This window comes from Cryptomeria japonica, chromosome 10, assembly GCF_030272615.1.
Source record: "Cryptomeria japonica chromosome 10, Sugi_1.0, whole genome shotgun sequence".
Taxonomy (NCBI): domain Eukaryota; kingdom Viridiplantae; phylum Streptophyta; class Pinopsida; order Cupressales; family Cupressaceae; genus Cryptomeria; species Cryptomeria japonica.
In genome coordinates this window covers 156717765-156741550 of record NC_081414.1, presented here as the reverse complement: position 1 = coordinate 156741550, position 23786 = coordinate 156717765, and the positions used below count along the sequence as shown (strand labels likewise).

At 35.8% G+C, this 23786-nt stretch overlaps 1 protein-coding gene across 1 annotated transcript; it reads right to left on the bottom strand.

Moving 5' to 3' along the window:
- Positions 1 to 11205: 11205 nt before the first annotated feature.
- Positions 11206 to 22151, bottom strand: LOC131057693 (probable sugar phosphate/phosphate translocator At3g11320). Its single transcript, XM_057991841.2, has 4 exons — positions 21336 to 22151; positions 17362 to 17465; positions 17003 to 17231; positions 11206 to 11783 (listed from the first exon to the last, which is right to left on the bottom strand). Exons 1-4 carry the CDS (start codon positions 21774 to 21776, stop codon positions 11637 to 11639), a joined length of 921 nt encoding a protein of 306 aa, XP_057847824.1. The 5' UTR covers positions 21777 to 22151; the 3' UTR covers positions 11206 to 11636.
- Positions 22152 to 23786: the final 1635 nt, after the last annotated feature.

Sequence of the window (23786 nt, the reverse complement as noted above, 5' to 3'; positions counted from 1 at the left end):
TTTGGCAGGGAGCGAGCTCTCATGGCAGTTTAGGGGGGTTTGCTTGCTTCTGGAACCCGAGGAAAGTTTCCCCTTTGTGGTGGTTTTCTAGCAGGTCTTCCACTTCTATGGTCGCTTCTAGCTTTGAGACTGGAGAAAGATGCCTCTTCTCTAATATTTATGCTCCTACTGATCTTGTGGGTAAGTCACATCTTTGGGCTCACATCAATCTTGTTCGGGCTCAAGATCCTTTTCTCCCCTAGATTTTGGCTGGATATTTTAATGTCATTACTAGTTTAGAGGAAAAGCGAGCTGGGTTATTCAGGCTTGATCCTTCCTCAAATTTACTCAAAGATAATATTGGTCTCTTGAATCTCATTGATGTGAAGCCAATTAATGGTGTATTTACATGGAATAATAGGAGGAGTGGTGTTGAGGCTATCTCTGAAAGGCTTGATAGATTTTTGGTTTCCTGCTATTGGGTGCATGATAGGTGGTCCGCCTATTCTGAAATTATTGATTGGAGGGGTTCTGATCATTGGCCTATTAAGCTTTCTATTACATATTTTAGAACCTCCAAAAATACCTCTTTCAAATTTCAATTGATGTGGCTTCGTGATCAGTCGTTGAGGGATCTTATGGTTGATTGGTGGTATGAAGGGGTGCCTACCCACGGGTGGGCTATGTACACCTTTGGGAAGAGATTACAGCATGTGAAATATAGGCTGAAGAGGTGGAATAAACAATGTTTTGAGAATCTGCATAGACACAAGATGGGAGCTCAATTCAACCTGGATGAGGTTACGCGTCAAATTAGGGATCAAGGGATGACTGTGGAGCTCAGTATGGTAGAGTCCCTTGCTCTAAAGGACTTAGAAGAGTGGAAGTTGCATGAAGAGATTTTTTGGAAACAAAAGTCTTGTGTGGATTGGCTCCAAGAAGGTGATAGAAACACTATTTTTTTTCATAATTATGTTAATGCTCAGAGGTATGGTAACTCAATTACCTCTCTCATATCTTCAGAAGGGGTTCATCTTTCATCTAAAGAAGAAATTGCTACGGAAACTGATATCTTTTTTTTATAATTTGTTTACCAAAGAGGATCCTGAAGCTATGATGGAAGAGAGGGCCATCTTGAATTGTATTCCCCCTCTTGTCTCTGTTGAAATGAATGATGCTCTCTTGCGCCCCATTTTGTTGTCTGAACTTGAGGGGGTTGTGTTTCAAATGAAAAAAGGCAAGGCTCCTACCCCTGACGGGTTTCCTATTGAGTTTTTTCAAGAATTTTGGGAGATTATAAAGTATGATCTTCTAGATGTGGTTCAGGAATCTCATAGGAATAAACAAATGCTCAAATCTATGAATTCTACCTTCTTGGCTCTCGTTCCTAAGAAGGAGGGGGCTAATAGCTTGGATCGATACAGGCCTATTGCTTTATGTAATGTTGTCTACAAGATAATCACTAAATTGATTGTTGAATGACTCAAAACTCTCCTTTGCACTTTGGTTTCTAAGGAGCAAGGTGGTTTCATTGATGGAAGACAGATCCTTGATGGAGTTGTGATAGCAATGGAGGCTATTCATTCGATGGCTTCCTCTAAGGAGAAGGCTATGTTTATTAAACTTGACATGGCCAAAGCTTATGATAGGGTGAGTTGGGATTTCTTACAGAAAATCCTTTTGGCTTTTGGTTTTGGAGAAGAGTGGGTGAATTGGGTTCTTAGTTGTGTGACTTTTACCTCTTTCTCAATTCTTATTAATGGGGAGCCCTCATAATTGTTTAGCGCTTCGTGGGGGCTTCGGCAAGGGGACCCTTTATCTCCCTATTTATTTATTCTCATGGCTGAAGGTCTTGGCAGATTTCTCACTTCCTGGGTGAGACATGGTCTTATTCAAGGTTGGAGTTGGAGCAATGCTCTACCTCCCTACTCTCATCTTTAGTTTGTGGATGACACAGGTTTGATGGGCAGGCCCATAATCAATGAGGCAGTGAATTTTAGGAGAGCTTTGGATATCTATTGCAAAGCCTCAGGTCAGAAAATTAATGAAGATAAGTCATCCATATATTTTTTTAATACCCCTTGACTTATCGAGAATAGGGTTGCCAGGATCCTCAGATTTCAGACGGGGTCCCTTCCTTTGTTGTATCTCGAGATTCCTTTAGATTTGGGGGTTCAGCGCGAAGATTTTTGGCAAGGAATTTTGGATAAATTTCGTGGCAAGGTTAATCATTGGACTTACAGGTGGTTATCCTCTGCTAGAAGAGTGATTCTTCTGAAGACTATGGTGCAAGCGCTTCCCATTTATAGGTGTTTTGTGCACGCTTCCCCCTCCAGCTTTGTGAGGGAGTTCAATGCTCTTTCCGTCAATTTCTTTGGTCTGGTCATTTTCTTTCTTCTAAGTGGAGTTTAGTTAAATGGGACTCTGTTTGTAGACCGATACATGTTGGGGGTCTTGGCCTCAGATCTATTGTTTTGGTTAGTAAGGCCTTGGCGGCTAAGTTGTATTGTAGGTGGTGTAACAGTCAATATCAAGACTGGGCCAAGATTTTAACCCACAAGTATCTCCCTGGTGCTAATGATCATGAGGTGCCTCATCTTAGTTTAGTGGGCAAGGCTCTTATATCTGGGATACTCTTAAAAAAGGTGCCCAACTTATTAAAGATGGCCTTTCTAGATTTGTAATAGAGGCTCTGAAGCTCTTTTTTGGTAGGACTCTTGGGATGGTCACCCTCCTATTTTGTCTAGTTATCCATGGCTTCAGCCTCTTTGCAACATTTTCACTGATGTTGGATGGGTTAAGGTGGAGAATTTTAAAATGGTTAGGCGCATTGGATAGGTTGAGGTGACTTGTTGGAAGGATCCTCTTGAATGGCCCTTGGGTGGCTCGGATGAAGATCGTGTGGTGTTGGTTAATATCTTGGAGGGTAGGTTATGTAGTTCCCTCAAGGAGAGAGATATTTTTGTTTGGGGTCCTAACCCAAAAGGCAAGTTTTTTGTTGCTGAAGGTTATGCTCAGCTTGATAGGCAATTGCATGGCCTGACGGATGTTCCTTGGTGGAAGAAGGTTTGGAATAGATTCTCTTGGCCGAAATGTATTTTTTTCTAATGGCTGGTTGCTCAAAGGAAATGCCTCACGTGGGAAAATCTTCGTAAGAGAGGCTTCTAGGGACCATCTATTTGTTATATTTGTATGCATAATGAGGAAGACTGCTCCCACTTGTTTTTTCTATGCCCTTTCTCTAGGGAGATTTGGCACAAGTGGTGGGAGGCTTGGCAACATGCTTGTTTTAATGTTATCTCCTTAATTGACTTTTGGGATAGCCTAGGCAGACCCCAAGCAAAGACCTCTTTTCTTCAAGCGGCCTGGGCTATTGGGCTAGCCCTTATTATCTGGAATTTGTGGCTGGAAAGGAATCGAAGGGTCTTTTGTGATTCACATATAGGGAGTCCTCAATTGTGACAAAAGATAGTTAATAGGCTTCAAGAGATAATCTTGGCTAAGTGCAATTTGTCTGAAAATGTTGATTCGAGTGATTATGCCATTGTAAGGAATCTGCAATTAGAAAACATTAAAATGGACTGTGTTGTTGGAAATAGATCTCAACATGCGAAGCAGCGGATAAGTAGAGATGGAAGGTGGATTCCCCTCCTGTGGGAATAAATTAATACAGAGGGCTCTTCTCGTGGGAATCCTGGACATGTAGGTATTGGAGGTATAGGTAGAGGTGTTGATGGTTGTGCAATTTTTTTCTTCTCTATTTATATTGGGCAGCACTCTAACAATCATATGGAGGCCCTAGCTATTAAGATTGTTGTTGAGAGAGGTTGTTCTTTAGGATGGAGGAAGATTATTTGTGAGTCGGATTCTCAGATTGTTGTGGACATGTTGAACAAAAAAAATTTAATGATGTGAGTTAGCAATTAGCTTCTGTGGTCAGACAGATTTTACAACTGTGTAATACATTGGAATTTGTCTCCTTTTGTCATATTCCCAGGGAGTTCCCAGGGAGTGGAATAGAGTGGTTGATTGTTTGGCCAAGTGGGCTTCAAAGCATGTTGAAGGTTGGGATTTTAGTGGAAGGGATGGCCTACCTCCTGATTATCTTGAAACTTTAGACAGGTTAATGCTAGAAGACGGGATGATGCAAGAGCACCTAGTGGTGTAGGATCAATTTCCTTTTTATGTTTGTTTCCTTTTCATTGTCATTTTTTAGGCCCTTTGAGGCTTCGGATGAGCCTGGTTTTTGGTGTAGTTGCCACATCATCTTTTTGAGGGTTTTCCAAAAAAGTATTATCATTGGAAATCTGACGGTCAGATCTATAATGCTATGGTCACTAGACTTTGTAGTGGAGGTGCTGGTGGTTCTTTTAGGATCCTTTTTGTTTTTGTTGCTATCTTGGTGGGCCTAAGGCCTATTCTTTGTATTTATGTGATTTCTGAATAAATCTTTACCCCTTTTTTCAAAAAAATTAAAGCAAAGGGATGAAAGACAGTAAGTTGGAGTTTAACAAATCTCATATTTGACCTAAATTTGTAGTATGGTAGATTTTAGGTAAGTATGACAGTGAACAAACGAAGATTGTTAACCGATGACTCAAATGAAGAACAAATAAAGTGATGAAATACAATAAGACAAATGGAACTACACCAGGTTGAGTAAAATAATTGCATCGTTTTGAAGACAAATGTATAGGAATTCTCAAGCATATATAATATATCTTAAAACCCCATACAAACGCATTCAGGCATAAAGAATATAATAGTAAAATGCATGTAGAGTAATACCTAGAAAATTTTGGAAAATGATAATCATAATTTTGTGTTTGTCTCCTCTTATTAGGTTGTTGTCTCTTCTTTTTATGACAATAATAGAAGACTAAAAGGCTTTTATGCCTATTTAAATTGAGAAAGTTTATGATTTTTTCCATGCTTGTTTGGTATGCGATCTTAAATTTTTCTCCTCTTGTTAGTTCCTGCCGAAGGCAGAAAACTATCGCATCCGTTGGATACAAAAATGCTTTTATAGCTATCCAATCACATTAGAGAATTTTTTAGTTTTTTATTTTTTTTCTAGTGTTTCAATATTAAAAACATTTAATAATTAATAATAAATCATTTTTTCCAATTATGATTGGAGGATGCTGCAAAATTTTTTATAAAAAAGAAACTTTTCTTGGTTATCCAACCAGATTACAGTATTTTTTACCTATTTATTTTAGTTCCTACTAGATTTCTGGAAACATCTGATACATACAAAGCTTATAGCAGAGGTTTCTGGAAACATCCGACATACACAAAAGCTTATAGCAGAGGTTTTGGAAACATCCGACATACACAAGTCTAAATTTTTTCAGTGAAAACTATGAAAGTTTTGCAAATGGGTGTTCTTGGCTGTGGTTGTGGCCCTCATGCCCCTGCTTCACGGGTTGCCTTAAGTAGCACACACTAAGGTCTTACCAGGCAATTTTTTTTTGCCTTTCCCGTTTTCGTTCTGTTTTGTAACGGTGAGTTGCGCTATTTGTCCTGCAATAGTATCACATCATTTGTTAGTATCGTCCTGTGACAGTGCCCAGACATCAATACCATCCGCAGTATCATGATTTCATGCCAAGTTTAAAATTCATTCCCGCCCAATCCATCAAAACTGCACCTATCTTCCATTTGCGCAGAGGATTTTACAAGATTGGATTTTTGCTTTCACATACGGAGGAAGCGCATTTTATCAGAAAATCTTAAATGAGAAGTTGGTCTATAGCGTATATTGCTTATGCCTCTCCATTTATTTCCACTGATGAGCAGGTAATTGTATATGTTGGCAACCATTCTAATTATTGTAATGAACGCTTATGTGAAACAAACATAAATGAGGTATATGCATAGGCAACGACTTTATAAAGCTTTTTATTAGATCACACTTTTGAAATGCCCAGTCATACAGAGATTGCATCCAACTTGATGCGATACATGGCACCCGTCAAGTCTGTGTGCTCTTTTCCCCAATTTAAACACCCATCTCGCACCCACCAAGTCAAAAGTTGTGATTTGCCCAATTTTAACATTGAAATTTTAAAAGTTATTATGCCTCAGCATTGAAATAAAACAGATCAATTCTCTGAAAGCGATTTGGAATAATAATAAATAAATTTCTTTATTTTTGTTCTTGCATGATTCCTTTTCTACTGTCAATTCATTGCCATAAGAATCTGTAAAACAAAGGTTTCAATCGATTTTGGGAAGCTAATGTCAATATTACTTCTCTCGTTGAAAACCCATCTTCATAGAGGTACATTATACAACAGTGAGTTCAATGAACTGTTGAAACACATGAAATAATACACAAGCAGTGCTAAAATGTAAGAATAAATAAAAAATATAATAACCTCTAGAAAACTAAACAATCTACAACATCAACTGTTGGAAATATCAAAAAACAATTTATAAAAACTGAATATTTTATTTTCCCTCATATTTTATCCACTATTTTGATTCTCTTTCATCATCTGAAGAATATAAAGATGAATCAGCCAACACTTCTCCTGTAGCTGGTCTCACGTCTGGATACCATAAAGCCCACAAATGCTAACTTAGCCTAGATCTCCTAAAGTAAGAAAAAGTCTTCTTCTTTACAGTCACAAAAGTAACGCACATACCCACATTCTCATGTTGAGAAATTGAACTGCATTATATTCCTAAAAGAGCATTGCATTAAATTCCAAAACATATGGATGGTAACAAAAATTGAGTACCGGAAGTGCTTAAAGGAGCTTTTCTTGCTTACCTTCTAGCATACCCATGTTCAATGACAATAAATATCACATCAAACTGTATGCAATTTGCAAAAAAATTGTTAATTAAATTATTTCTTGGATTTGCTTCTAATTCATATCTGTGTTTCGTAAAATCTCTACCAAAAATATTTCAATGCCCTACTTCAATAGTAAGGTGCAATTATTTTCCTTTCTTGGGCATAAATATCCTTTTAACACTTCTTGTGATCTACTCAAATATCTGTATATTCAATCTACTGCTCAAAATGCCATTCATTGTCCCAAATTTTAATGTAAATTGTTGGTTTATATGAGCTTTGTTATGCATATTTTAGAAGATTAACAATTTTAAATTGCTTTGCTTTTTATTCTTTTGCTACTAGAATATAGCAAAATTTGTAAGATGTCTTCTTAGAACTTACAAAAAACTACTTAGAGAAAGAATTGTACAACACTATTGTTTCATAAGGAAAATGATAGAACCCATAAAATATGTTTATTTCTAAACAGTAAACAGGGAAAGGATTTAATTACAAAAATTTAATGTTTTAGTATCAAAATTTCCTCTCTTCATATGAATCAAGTTTGCACTTAATTTTTTTTGGATTCTTCTACACATACTCTGGAAATCAAGATTTGATAATGATAGCAATGGACTGTAAATCAAGTTTGCACTTAAAAAAAAATTGATTCTTTTACACATACAATATAAAACATAGAAATTTTTTCCCAATTAATTCCCTATTTTGCACTATTTTTATCTCTCATGCCTACTGCTTTTAATATCCACTTCTTAATGTTTTGCAATCCATTGATCCCACCTTTCTATTGATTCTCCATTTTTCCTCTTCTCTTCTACTCTCTACTTTTCTAACTCTCGGCAGGAACATGACACTATGCGTCTCTTGTTCGAATTTGAAATTGAATGTTGACATAAACTACAAACTTTATATGAATTTACCATTATTTTTTGAGTTGATTGGTTTGGTCAAATTCTTGCATTTGTTTCCAATTGTTTTTAGAGGATTAATGGTGCCCTTAAAGCTTGTTTGCCTCGGATGCATGTGAAGTGACTAGTAGGTGTGTAGTTCAACTAGATAGATGGGACAAACGGGTGTCTTTTTTTTTGAAAGTGGGATATAAAGTAGATCCTTTACGATTCGATGATCGACAGATGGGTTTGTATGGAGTTGACTTCAGAGTTCCTTGTTTGTGTGTAGGCATGTTAAAATGTTGGCAAGGCTTACGTTGATGTGACAATTTACGTATATGTTTTCAATGTTGAGATCACTTTAATGATACAATTCATATATGAACACCGTACATTTTGTCCGGAATCTACCAAAAGCTAAATGAATATAGTCCGGCTTAGTAAGTGTGATGATGTATTCATTTTTTAAACAAATATAAACTAATTATTATACCAATGATATCTGAACATTGATTGACCAATATATGATTTGGTATTGAATAAAAACATATATTTTTTTAAGATATAAGTACACCATTGTGAATCCATATATCGATCCCTCCGCCCTGGTTGCGCCCACATCTTTCTTAGCTATGCTTGTGCTCCATGTTTTGACTTCTCATACTACCCTACGTCATACTCTAGAGACTACGGTGGAGGCTTTACTACTTGTGTAAGCTTCGCATCGGCATTAATGCTGACCGGAAATGAATTACCTTACGAAGTGCTCACTGACATCTAATTCAATTCATTAGATATTGTTTGCTAAAGAACAAATTCGATGCATTCGGTTTGAAAATCTTATCCATGTTCAGCATGCAAAGCTTCTCAAAGGGTAAACAGCAGTAATATAACAATGTTAAAATGATGTTGATATGTCAGCATAAGTCTGTATGCCAACCACATTCTCAAAAGAAGTAGTTTGTTTGTACTTGTCACACAATATCATATTATACTAAACTATGGCAAATGTACCTTCAATCTCTTTTGCAACTGAGAACAATTTTGAAGTTTGAACTTTTTAACAATGAAATCAGAAAACCAAATTTATTAGTGTTGACTGTTATATAACTTATATCATCAACTATGAATTTGAATCATGATATATTTATTGCTATTATACTACAGATCATTGTTGTCACTGCTATCATGATTAATTTAATTGCTTTTATAATCCTATCATGATATGTTCATTGTTGCTATTATAAATGCCGCATGTTATATTGCTGTTATAAAGCTGTCATGATATATTATAATTAAACTTCTTTTTTAATTTCTTTAAAACTTATAAAAAAACTGCTTTTCTACAGGGATGTCTGGCCATCGCTGAGACGGTCAAGGGATATCTCAGATGTTTCCCGACTGCCTTGAGCAAGACCAGATGTCCCCTCTACATTTCTTGTCATTCTCGATTTTGGAGATGCAGGGTGTTTCCACGTTTTCTCGTATTGGAGGGGACAGCAAGGGTACATCCTCTAATGTTCCCCCATCCCAGAAACACGGGATGTATCATTCCTGTGTAACACAGGATATATCAAAGGTTTTAGGGATGGGGTGGCATTCCCGTGTAACACAGGATATATAATCGTTGTTTCTAGATTAAATCATTTGTACGTTATTTATATCAATGTTTCAGATCACAGCGTGTGATCCTTCATCATAATAATAGATCCTTCATCATAATAATAGAGACCTATAAGATTAAAAAATACATATTTTCTTACTTTTGTCAATAGATAGGGTGTTCTGACAGGTTTTCCTTATGTAGCTTGATTAATGTTTCTAACGAGGGTGGAAATAAATTGCCTTCCAAAAGATCTGCCTCATGGACTCCACTTGATGTTTGAAGTTTTTTTAAAGTAGTTAAAGTTTCCATATTATGTCAACTAAGTATGATTAACGAGGTAATATAAACTTATGTGATACTCATGGTGATGATATCATTAATACCCAATCATAATTTATTAATCATGACCCACTCTCCTCCCCTTGTGATTGAAAAGGCAATACAAACTAACAAGTAATGTCATGGTGATGATATCATTACTACTCTTACCATGATTTATTAATCATTACCCATTCTTCTTCCATTATCTATTTTATTTGTATGTGTTACGTAGTTTGCTTTGATTGATAATGGAGTCAAATTAATTCTCGTCTCCATGCCCCATATCACTTAACAACTCATTTTTAAATATAATTAAACTTCTCCATATTATTAGATACGGAATCTATGCTCCATCTTCCTCAATTTTTCATCTGCTAAAATGAATTGAATTTTAATTTGGTAAATTTACTGACTTTAAAAGCCCTCGCCAAAACTAAACCCTTAAAACAAATTTCAGCTTTTCTAGGACTACTATACTAACCTTGAAAATCCTGGTTCTATGGAGATTATATTAAATTTTTGGACCATTCCTTTCTGGCAATGTGGCAATCCATTATCCTACATATAAAGCAAAGTCAAATGCTTCCCAAGAAAATACCAGATTCCTGTCTCACTCAATTTGGAATAAGATCAATGCCCAAAATAATTAGAGTTAGATAAGATACACAAATTGAGGACGATTAATTTAAAAATAGGATAAGCATATGAATTTAGAAGCACAAATTTATGAAAGATATATGAAAAACAAATAAAACACAAATTACAAAGCGCAAAATTATTAACAGCGGATAGATTTCAAAAATGAATGCAATAACTTACAAGCACGTGATTGTTAAGATTTTATATCCTGTGGAATGCAACAAGAAAAAATATAGACTTGGTTGATGATAACCACCTAAGTAATGAAGCGCATGTTGAGCAGATGTTCCAATACCACTTCTGCTTCTACAGAAGCACAAGCAAGCATTGAGTGAAGCAAGATGTTAAAATCGGAAAACATAGAACTTCACTTCTGCTTGTCTTATAAGAAAATAACAATAAACAGAATTGCACTTTAAGTCACAGGTCAATATGGGAAACATTTGTGTGCATAAAGAAAAATATTGCCGTAGAAAATAACCTTGCCAAATAGGACATAATTTGATGACACCAATGAATTTTACAGGGTGTAGAATCTAGATAGCCACATCTATACTATTTTAATGCAATAATAAATATATTGGAAGAATAACCCCATTTATAGTGTTGTGGATTGTAAATAAAGATTCACTGTTTTCTTTGAATTACTACAATTCAGAAAAACAAATCAAACCTCCAAGAAAATAAAACAGGGTGCCAAGCACACAGAAGTTCAACTGTTTCAGCAATGCAGTGATAAGTTCCTGACAGCTTTTTTCCAGTAACCTTGAAACCATATATTGAGAGGGATTTCATAAACTACTCCCCCCTCCCACCATAAATGCAAAACAAGGCAGTGTGTGTACTACATAGAAAGTTAAAATTACATGTCAGTCCCAAGGAGAATTCAACTAGAAAATATAAGGAAAACAATAATAGAACCTTTGGTGTCCATACAGTCATATTGTACCCAGGACATGTAATGCTTGAACTAGGTGGTCATTCACCATATTTATAGAAAGTACCTCTAATAAAGAAGCATTAATGTTAAAATAATCTCAATAGCCGCATCCTTAATGGATTGAACAGTGAACAATATGAAAGCCAATAAATCTGGCTAGCTTCAGAAAGAATTTTAATCATGGAAAATACATCTTCGTGCAGTAACAGCTGACGTATCAATGAATATAGAATAAGAAGCAGCCCACCTTTAACTTCCAAGGTGTTTACATTTTTCCTGTTAAAGACTAACCTTGCCTTCCAAGAAATAAGACAGTACATATCATGATAAATTTGATAAGATCAGGTTGCCAGCAGCACATAAGTCATCAGGTATCCATTTTGATGTTGATCCAGTGACTCCTAAATATGCAGTATTTCAGGACCTGAATCTGGTTAGACTAGTAAACAATTACTTGAAGCGCCTTTTGGCTTCACTATAAAGAATCACCCCGCAAACTGTGAGTGTATATCCAAGCATCCCTGTAACAGAAACAGGGTTCCTAAAGAGCAAGATAGAAACAACAACTGCCACTGCTCCTTTTGCATTCCCAAGAACCTGAAAATTGATAAGATGTTTAACAGAATTCATAAATTTCCATCCATGCTTGATGAATACAACTTAAAATCATGATTGATATATAATATGGATGATCTATAATGCCGTAGTTCTCAATAACAAAAGATAAAATGCCAAATGAAATAAAAAGAGAACATTGGAAAAGATCATGTATTTACAATTATGAAAAAAACACTCGAAGGTAGTGCAGATGTCACACATGTAACACCTTTCTAGCCTGAAGAGAATTCTAGTGCATCAATGGGGCAGCATTCAAATCTGTTGAAATTGGTAATGTATATTACTCATACATGCCTTAAAAAAACAGAGACGGCAATAGATGATGTCACAAACAGGATGGTACTCAATCACACATCATATACCAGTTCACATTTCATATCCCAACAAAGGTCATTACATCTATCCTACATGCCTTGAACAATAAATATAGCATTGGACATTGCTTTAAACATGATAGTACTCAATAACGGATTATTATTCTGACTCGCAATTCATATCCCAACAGAGACCATTTGAAATACCCTATTGCTCTACTTATCTTGTCCTCACAGATTCTATGTCACTGTTGACAACTTATGATCCAGAGAATGCCACCAAACAGAGTCAGGATCAAACTAATGGCCAAGATAATCCACTCGGTAACTTCAGTTCACTCAAAATGAAAGATCTTGTTGCAAACTAGAACTGCAGAGATATTTCCATTTTTAAAAGGTGCAAACCAAAAATTAACCACCATCTTCAAAGGTTGCAATACTTCTGCACCCCATTCAAACTAGCTTCAGCCCTCATCCAGCTAGCTGTGGCCCATGCACAAACAAGATTCTTTACCTGGCTGGCACTCCACATGTAATTGTCTCAGACATAATCTTGAGTTAGCTTTCTGACTTCTCCCCTTGAAGCCACCTTCTTAACTAATACCTCTACTGTTCTATTGCTTACTACAGAATCTGCCTACATATGCTTCACAAATCATTCAAGTCCCCAGGTTGTTATGTTACCGACCTCTACTTCTTCAGTACTAATGTCACATAATGATGACATTTGTAGTCTGTTGATTTCCATGCCCTGTGTACTCATTCTCAAGCTTTCTTCATTGCAAGTTGTAGATGAGGATCTACGTATGACAAATCCCTAATGAACCCCCTCTCCTCTTGTGTATATGCGTGCCACATTGATGACGATTCTAAGTCAGAAGGTTTGTAAAGCATTCCATCCACCAAATGCTTTGCCACACTCAAAAAGAAAGCTTCCAAAATACAAGTCACCAGATTGTTGTGTTCCAATCTTTTCTTCTCAAGTAGTAACATCGCATAGAGGTGGGTATTGTGCTTTGTGGGACCCTTCATCTTGTAGTTGTGTAGCAGCATAAGCCTTTGAACGAGATAGTTCCCACAGTGGGATAACATTCCAAGTTAGTAATTCCTCTCCTACATCAATTTCTTTACCATTGAGAAGAAGTCTCTCATACTAACATTGAGACTTGCCTTTGTAAGCAGTCTGCCATCTTCTCTCAGTTAACCAAAATTACTTGGCTTAAACTGCAATTAAAAATCTATTAGCCTCTATTTCTAGCCATCTCGTCTATAATAGCAATATACACTCCCACTAGATCCACTGCTTTTTCTCAATTTCATAGGCAAATTTTACAGAACCATTCATTTCTAAAGGCTTAGAAATCTTGGCGAACCTTGGTGAATAACTCTTTTGAGGTTGAAAATGTTTTCTGATTTTCTTATGATATATATGTTTCATAAAAATGTTGGAAATCTCATAAATTAGAAAGATGTTTAATAGATACTGAAAATAATCTTGATTTACAATTGACAAATATTTTTCACAAAAACACTTAAAAATAATTATCTCACAAACATTAGCCATTCACTTTTTCCATATGCATGCAGGGACGTGCATTTAAGCATATGCATGTTGGATATAAATGTATATAGAAAGATTATATTATGGTATACTTTTACAATGTATAATCATTAATATTAAATATAACAAGAACCAAAGTCAATCCCTAGTCCTTTGTCTTCAGCCAGGTATTGGTAGTAGTATCCCTAGCAGCCAGGCATTGGGAATGGTATGGTTAGCAGCCTCACTCTTTTGATCCATCAAATTCTACATCTAATGTTTCCCTATATAGAGCCAGCATTAGCTATGGATAGTCATAAGATGAAGGAATGCAATTTATATAAATTGCTCTGATAAATTTTCCCATGTGGTGACCCAATATTGAGCATTTTTTTTGGGTGGGAAGACCCTTAGGCCCTATTTGCTTTAATCCAAAAAGATTTATATAAATAGTCTAAGATTAAGTTATTGTTATGAACTTATCTTTTATTGATCTTTTTGTTTCGTTATTTTACGTTTTCATTCTTGCATAAGGTGTGAGTGCATTTATGTTTCCCATCCTTTAATTTGGAAACAAAAAAAGGGAATACTCGTGAAATATCAGTTTTGTTCCAGGATATTTTTTATAAAGCAAAGAGAAAATGATTTTGCCCTTTATTTCCAAAAAAGAGTTTAAGGCAAAAGAAAAGCTTTTGAGTGTTCAGCTGAGTTTCCTCACAGGGTGACAGGGGGACGCAGAGACGGGTTTTGGAGACTGCGGAACCAAAGGCCTAAATTTGGGGATGGTGAAGGGGTGGCGGCAACATCTTTGTGAGTGCCCCATGAAAGGCCAACTAGTTTTCACAAAGTTAAAGGTTGCAATCAGTATGTAAAGGCATGTGCCATATAGCAAGCAACCCAGCAGCATCCCCGACAGAGGTGGCGGAGGTGGTGGTGCCATGGGAGGACGTTTCCCCAAGTCCCCAAGTCGGAAACATCCCCCTACAGGGGGCGCGGGTTTTTTTGAGGGTGATGCATCCCCATGGAACACTGGCTGTTAAGAAAATTCCTGAAATGTGTCCCCAAGAGGTTAAACAATGCAACATGGACTTCTTTTCAGCTTAGATGGCAGGTGTAAGGTGCTCATCATACCAAAGTCACTTAGGATTTCCACCTGGCCTCATCCCTTTCATTTGCATACCATTAAGGTTGGGAACATGTTAACTAATGGAATCTTGGGTGGGAGACATGAAAGTCAGCTCAACTGTGTGTGTGTGTGTGTGTAAGTCTGCTCAACTCTATGTGTGTGTAAGTCTGCTCAACTCTCTGTGTGTGTGTAGGGTATATTATATATGTGTGTGTATATATAATATATATCTCTACATATATATATACACATTTGTGTGTGTATACATATATATATACACATTTATAAGTATGCATATATATTTATACACACATATATATGTATATATATATATATATACATACACACACACGTATATATATATGTATATATACATACAAACACACACACACATATATATATTATATTTTTTCCTTTTTCACTTTTCTTTACCATTTTTTAGTTTAATTTTTCATATTTTAGTTTTTTCATTTATTTCTTTGCTTTCGTTTTTCTTTTAGTTCTATTTTTTATTATTCCCCTTTGATTTCTCATGCTTTCATCATCCTTTGACCTTGGTTCTTCTCACCTCCTTGAACCTTGTGCTATCCTCTCCCCTTCTACCCCCTCTCCAGCCTATTTAACCTTTTTTGGTCTGCAATTTCACTCGTTTTCATCCTACAGCTCTCTCATCCTGGTGATGGATCAATGAGTATGATCAGAAACCTTGATGCAAACAAAGCTTACACAGTAGAATCCAGAAACTAAGCAGTTATGAAACTCTGCCAAACTAACTGGAATTAAGGCATATGTCAGGATATGGACATGAAAGGTTGTCAAAAACGGTTTATAGAATCGATTTAAAGCTTTGAGTACTACACTGTAACAGGGAGAAAACAGAACACAATGAGAATGTAAAGAAAAAAAATGTCTTACAGAAGAAGAGTTTAAGTTGGAGAACACTCAAGAGAGAATATGGCATCTAATGACTATTATGATACTTCCTGTTCTGCGAAAGATAATAGCATCATTACATGTTATAGACTATATTTACTATCATAGTAGGTAAGCATCAGCATTCCCAATTATTTATCATTTCCAAAACATGACCTAAATCATGCCATCATAGAAAGCTCATCCTTCAAGCCAGTTGAAATTGTTGCTTGTTCGTAGTGTAATCTGGTTAAGCAATTTAATATTGCAATTTGCTTGTTCATTTATTTTCTATTGTATGCATGCACCAGCAGGGTTTACCTAGGATGGATTTACCTGTTAGGTGTACGAATTCTCCATTGGTGACCTTTTTAGTTGTATGATATAAGATTTTATCCTTTGATGCTTTTCTTTATCAAGATTTTAGGAGATTATTCATCTGATTGTTACAGATTGCCCATGTTAGTGTCAATTAGGGTACACCCTATCTTGCATTCTCTCTTGGAGAGTTCTTTTGATGAAGAAAATGATAATAATCCAGGTTATATTAATTATCTATTGAAAGGAGGACCAAAAATAACTTTCTCAGCTCCTGCTGTCTACTTTTGAGATGTAATGCTTGAATTTATTATTAACTATTGTGTGCATAAGCCCCTTCATTAAAGCCAATTTTTATTGTATTTGGAAGAGATTTCTAAGCATTTTAATTTGCACATTTCAGTGCCACACAAAAGGAAACAGCATGTGAGAATTAACCTCTCTTCAAATTGAAAAGGGAAGCTTCCTTTTATGAAAAGTGAAGGAAATGATATTTCCTTAGTCAAAAAAATTGAAAGAATAAGACCCAAAACTAGTGGGGATTTAAAATACAAACTAAAACTAAACCTGGCTTTTTGTTATCACAGCTAGGACACAAGGTGAATCCGCCATTTGCACATTAGACAAGAGTTTTCTGTTTTCAACTAGCATGGACCTAAACAATAAGCAGATGCTTGCATGCCGTCAATGCTTTCTTGTTTTCTCAAATGTACAGCCCAAACACATATCTAGTGATTGCGATGCAGCACTTTGCAATTAGTGAAAGACAGCAGTGACCGAAAAAAAAGTTCGTGAACTATTACAGATGATGAAGAAGCTTATTTTCCATGTGTATGAAGCAAGCTTCCTTCGATAGAATGTTTATTTATCCCCCAACATAACATGATAATGAGGCTGTGTGCTATGCAAAAACAAAAGAAAATTTCACAGGTAACTAAGCACTTTACAAAAAAGCCTCTGACAGAAAGATAGGAAACTATCTGCATACCTGAAGAGTCAAGGCACTGGTGTGTTTAGTGACCAAAAAGTTGGTTAAATTTACAAAATATGCCAACCCTGAATTGAAAAGAAGGTAATACACAATCCTCATATCCTGCCTAGCAAGTGCTACAGTTATGCCAAGAACATTAGGTTCTAAAATCATAACTGCTGGAAGCAATACCACAACTGCAATTGGAGCCATGTATAAAAGAAGATTCATAGAGTTTAGCTTCTCCCTGTCATTCAAGAAATATATAACAAGTTAATCCAAATGTCTCAAATCATTTGTCTTTGATCTCAACAACTGCAAAACACAAATAGAAATCATGCATTTTGTATGACAAAATAAAAAAGTTAAGTATATACCCTTCAGAAGAAAGCAAGATCCCTTGCAGAACAGTCTTTAGAGCCCTTGCAGCAGTGGCTAAAATGCACATTATGAAACCATACAGATGGAAGCTGGGTTCCCCCTAAAGAAACCAAAGAACAAACCATAATTGTATTAGAGCATATCACACATGAAGCAAAAGTTTTAGATAACAGGTCACTTCAGGCTGCTTATTAGCTTCAATATGCACAGAATAGATGTTTACATTATTTTAGACATCAAACCTGAAAAGGAAGAAAGTATTCTCCAGAAGAACAGTAAATTTAACTGTCAAGATATCACCCTAATGGGATGGAGCGAGAGTATTCTCAAACCACTTCTTAGGGGTTAATAGCAAGTAAGCAGAGGAAGATATTGCAACAAAACCTTTTGGAATTAAGATAATGGTGTTCTGCATGTTCTTAAAAATGGCTAAATATCAAGGGAAAGCAAACTGTAGAGCATAATTGAAGGCATACTTTATATGACTATAATTGCAGATAGAATGCAACTGAAGGAGGAGATAAGAAAATTCAAAAGCCATTCAATTTGAACAGTTTAATAAGACCATAACATAACCGTCACCATGCATTAAAAAGCAATATTAAACAGCAAATAAATATGTTGCTAGAAAGAACCATTTTGAACTTGGAAATCACTTGCACTTCTGTAATATGAATCAAATCACTATTACAGAAAAATTACACAGCATGTGCTTCTTTCACTGGTAGAGGCGTTTATTTAAACAATGCTTTAGTCCAGAATAGCATATCTGAAACCCAAAAACAGATAAGATTGAAGAAACAATTTACAAAATACAAATTACCAGAGAAGAAGAGAAAATGCTTCAGGTTTAGGGATTTTTTAGATTTTTTTCCTCTCTGTAACCTTCAGTCATGACAACACTCCTCAGAATGAAATTTCTGAGGAACATAGATCACGCATTTTACATGGCTTCTCTCTCAGCCCCAGATCAGTAATTCTTTGCAGACTGGTACATTTATTAACATTCCGTATTCTGCTCCTCTGACCAATAACTTTTACTTTCTTCAATGAATGTCTGATTCACAAAAGCATTCTAGGATAGAATATAGGACAAAACATATACAAATAGAATAAACACAGCATGTAAACTAGCATCACTTCTTGCATAATTGAATGTGTATTATGAGGGTGAAACGATGAGCTCACATTGACTAATCTACTGAGTGGCAGAAGGTCCAATATGTTAGTTAACATTGCTGGGTTTAAAAATGGACAGGATCAAGCCAAGAAGGCAAATCTCGTGTTCAAGGATATTCTACAAAGATTCCTATATTATCAATTTGGTGTCCTTAAAGTATATGCATGACAGTATTCAGGATAGTATTCATTTGCAGATTCAATATCTTAATATTCGTACAAGAAAACGATCATTAGGCAAAAAATGCCACTGACATACAATTGGATGCCAATGCCTACAAGCTACCAGCAATACATTATTTTGCTCCAAAATGAAAAGCATCTCTCTATTATGGATCCTCTTCTGCAATATACAAGTGTTACTTTCTTTTCAAATTAATGATTTTCCTTCCATTAGCATTTCAATTAAAAAGGCTTTCTTATTGAAATTTTCATTTGAGGAATCACAGAGAAAAATCTAACATTAATATTCTTAACTTTTGTCCAACACAGTAATAATGTGTATTTACCAAACTTCTTCAGTCAACTAACCTTTAAATTTTGCATCAAAGATTTAACCCATTGACCTTCGGGTTTGAATTAAAGTTTCCACCCAATGTTGTGTAGACAGACATGCATATACAACAAACTACGAAATGACTACTGTAGACACCCGAAATTGTCCAGTTTAATTAAATAAATATTTTATTTATTTAATTATCTAAGCCTAATTCTTCTATTAATTAAATAAATTTTTATTTATTTAATTAATTCATTTATCCCCTTCTAGCCTTATTTCTCATTTAAATAAATACATTTATTTATTTAAATTATCCTTTCCTAAATTAAATAAATATTTTTATTTATTTAATTGTCCTACTTCTTCTATTAATTAAATAAATCTTTATTTATTTAATTAATTCATTAGCTTTTTCTACACATGACACATGTCATTCATCTCTTAATTCCTACACTACCTACCTCTTTCATTATTTTGCTATTTCTTTTACCTACCCTCTAATCCTAGCCGACCTCTCTTTTTACACCTCTCAATCTTATCCCTCCATTTCATATTGTGTCTTCTATTTAAGGAGATGCTTCCTTCATTGTCAAACCCTAATGACTAATCTTGAAGACTTGGCTACACTACGATCCTACTTGCAACCACATTCCGTTCTTTGTTGAGCTCTTGTGCATACAAAAATCTGAGAGCAAATATACATCAAGCAAGATCAATGGAGATAGGAAGAATGGAGATCAAAACCCTATTGGACATGTGATGGTATAATCTTTGTGATTTTGAATTATTTGCATTGTCTTAGGTAATCTTCATATGTTATGGTGGATCTTTGTTCATTGTTAGGCTAGGGTTTTGTGGTTGGATTCATTTAGCCTTTCAATATTGTTGTTATTGTTATCCATTTTCACCATATACAACTACAAATGTCATCTTAAAATTATAATCACGGCAACCTGCTGAGATACAAATAGACCAAGCGATAAAGTCATGATTCCACGAATTGGCAAGACAATGCATCATTGCAGGAGACTAGAACAGATCAGCAAAGCATAATGTATTATAATATTATTGATACCTAAATTGGAAAAGGTTTCCCCCTCTTAAAGACTATCATGGAATGTCTCTTAATAATAAAAACAGTTACAGTGCTCCAGAGCACTCCAACAGGTTTGTCCCCCATCTCTTACAGTATACTACCCATAGGAGCAAGACTAGTTGTTTTTGAAAGACATGAAACTCTGACTCCCAAATGAGTCCGCATATATCACTTACCTAGACTTTGTGTGCCTCGATCACCCTAAAAAGCCACCCAGGGGCCAAAACACAGATTTGTCGAATTCTTCCCCTCTCAACCTGACAACTGATTTTAATCAAGAACAACAAACTTGTGAACAAATTGTACTGGTGGGAAAGAATTATCCACATCACATTTCAGTTTAGAAATTTTATAGGTTTAAATTATAAGTTATAAAATCAAATTTTCTGAAATTTTCATATATTATTTTTCAATTTCTGTCTTCTGAAATTCTGATTCCAAGTCAAGAAACTAATTTTCCACCATGAATGCTGACAATATATGACCAAAATATACTGTGGGGCAGGTTTTTCAGCTGCCGATTTCATATACAAACAGATTATAGATTTCCACCAACGACCTAGGTTGAAACAAGTTTTGTAAAATCTCGTCTACTTGATGAATTGTCAATTTGTGAATCTTCTGCCCAAATCTTGCAGCCTTCTGCAATCTGAGCCCCAGTCAGTTTGGCTACTAATGGTAGGGTCTAAATACTCCCCCAAGTGATCTAACCACTATGGTTGTGAATCTTATGTCGATTCTTGACCAGAGTGAATTTAGCTACTATTAGTCGAGTCTAGCTACTCCCCAAGTGATTCTAAACACTACGCTTGTGAATTCTGTGTCAACTCTTGGTGCCGTAGAGATCGGCTACAATGATGAACACCCCTAAGCAACTCTAGCTACTATATTTAAGACACTCAAGAGCAGATGAATTCATAATTTTGAATCTCTAAAATATAGCTTTGCCCTGCAATTATACAAATCTAACATTTCACCTAATTTTGGCAAAACTTCTACACAGGAACCCCTGATATTTAGATTTGACATCAGATTAAATAAAATAAACACAAAATAAATCCCCATAAACAAAAGCAAAGTGCCAATTACAATCATAAAACAGAGATCAACACAGGGAAAACAAGATCAATCAAAACTGAAGCTGTAAACAAATGTGGCAATCTCATAATGCAAATCAGAAAAATGAGAAATGTTACCCCACTAGCAATGATGACCCCTGTGACAACGGGAATCAGAGTAGCATAAGTAAGCCATGCCTCCCTCTTGACAGTGATGATATAGGCAAACACTGCAGTGAAAAAGGGAGTAGTGGCCCCAACAGCCTGATTGAATGAAACAGGCAGGTAGCGCAGTGAAATGTTACCCCCCACAACAGAGCCACAGAAAATAGTGCTCAGGGCAGCGATCTTCAATAGTTGCTGCCGGGATCGAATTGCCTGCATGGGAACCATCTTGAACCAGGTGATCCCCACATAGCTGAGCAACGCACAAGCAGTCATATGGCACATGGTCAAGAAAATTGGGAACCTGAAGCCATAGTTGCTGAGCAAATATTTATTTAGCAGCAGGACACCTATGTTGGAGCAGTACCACGCGCCCACCAGGCCTATAGTGAAGACCTTCGATGATAGTGCCATTGTTGCCTCCTGATCTGTAAGGAAATATGGGATTTTCTTATGTGGGTATGCAGGGGAAGGCCATTAAAAATAATGTTTAGTTAGATGGATGTGCAGGGGGATGTCAGTAGAGTGCAGAATTCCATGAGTGCTCTGAGTTGGAGATCTGGAGTTGCAGTGGGATTGAAGCAGGAGAGAAGTCGTTAATGGGCTGCGTAATTCCTGTTGGCTGTTACACACACGCGGTTCTTGCACAGGGATTGAGGAAGGTAAACTGTGTGTGGAAACGATTTGTCGTGGCTTTGGTGTGCTCGATTTGTTTGCCCTTTTCTCAAAGGTCGGTAGCCCTCAAGTTTGGGTCAAAATTGAATATGCATTTTTTTCTTTGGAGTGTCAATCGAGCATGAGCCTTTAAATAAGGAAAAAAGCATATTCTAAGGGAATAAATGAGTCCTATAGATATTCAAGGCTAATTAAATAATTAAAACATTTACACAAACAATCAGCCTAGACAGATTTATCAGATGAGAATTATTTAAATAGAGGAGTAATTATTATAAGGGGAAGAAGATTTCTCGTATATAAATTTAATATATTTAAATAATGAAATAAGTTATTATTATTATGTAATCTTATTTTAAGGGTCAAAAGGAATTTTGTGGAAATTCAAAGAAGTAATATAAAATAATAATAAAGATAGTTGGGTAAGTTCAATTTTGATGAAACAATTAGTATCCTGATTGAAAAATGGGAGTCCATCAATGTCATAGCCTAATCTCCCTCCATGATTCTCTCCTTGATAATGCAATTGATAGCAAGGCAATGCAACTTAGGAGACAACCTTGCCAATCATGCAAGTGATAGCAAGATAGCACTCACTTTTAGTAGCCTTATTGAAAGATGTGAGTCCATCGATCTCACATCCAACTCTCCCTCCCATGGCTCTCTTCCTAATCATGCAATTGATAATAAGACAATGCAATTTAAGAGAGACCCTTGCCAATCATGCAATTGATAACAAGATAATGCTCACAATTAGTAACGTCATTGAGAGATGTGAATCCATCGATCTCACATCCAACTCTCCCTCCCATGATTCTCCCCTAGTCACACTTGTTAACAATACAAGACATTTTTTGATGAATAGGCATTTCCATTAATAAAATATAAGATTTACATTATTCACAAAAGAAAAAAAGTAGAAAGAAAAAGTCACTCCTCGAAAGAAAGTCACACAGACCCAACCCGAAAACAGCCATGAACTACAATGCAAGACATTTTCATATCTTATAGCAGTCGTAATTTGGAATATTTTCTCTCATCACAATTTTAATCATTACTAAGAATGGCAGTCATTTGTATTATGTGGGCAATTCATCTTGATTAAGAGACATACAAGCCAACTTGTAAGCATGAGCAATTTTCACTAAAGAAATCAATGAAGATTCAGGCTCATTCTGACATGTTTGCAAGTATATCTCCTCCTTCCTTCTTGCCAAAACCTGGTTTAGGTGGTTTAAGCATAGTGTTGGACTGAGTATAGAATAGTCCACTTGATATTGGCAACCGTGTAATAATGGGTCCCTGTGGACACCCTTCCTACTCGTTCGGAATCAGAAGTCAAAGAAATTGCGATGCAAGAATGCAGGGTGACCCATAGACTTTCTCAAAGGAGTTCCAGAAATTGAGCATCTAAATGCTGAACACTGAATTTTCACCATAAATAACTAGTATGCAAAATAGAATATCAGATATGGTGTGAGTTCTGACGTCTAATCTTCCTCTGTATTTCATTGAATATGGTGAGCGAGATAGCGATTTTTCGGGGTTATTTTGGTAACCCTTCTCCTCGGTCCTCTCTAATGGCATTCTATAGCTATTTTTTAATGCTTTTGTCCTACAATTATGGCCATTGATATTAAAAAAATAGGCATACCTAGTCATTACCCTAGAATGAATCAATATTGTTGTTCTTTTTTCAACATCAATATAAAGGGAATTGTATAATAACAAATTAACTTTTATAAATTT

What these genes read in the sequence shown, in the direction of transcription:
- LOC131057693 (XM_057991841.2), bottom strand. Translation starts at nt 21,776, where the DNA reads ATGGCACTATCATCGAAGGTCTTCACTATAGGCCTGGTGGGCGCGTGG. An exon ending in GGGTCATCATTGCTAGTGGG is followed by an intron (nt 17,466 to 21,335) that starts GTAACATTTCTC and finishes TGGTTTCTTTAG; the next exon opens with GGGGAACCCAGCTTCCATCT. An exon ending in CCAGTGCCTTGACTCTTCAG is followed by an intron (nt 11,784 to 17,002) that starts GTATGCAGATAG and finishes ATCAATTTTCAG; the next exon opens with GTTCTTGGGAATGCAAAAGG.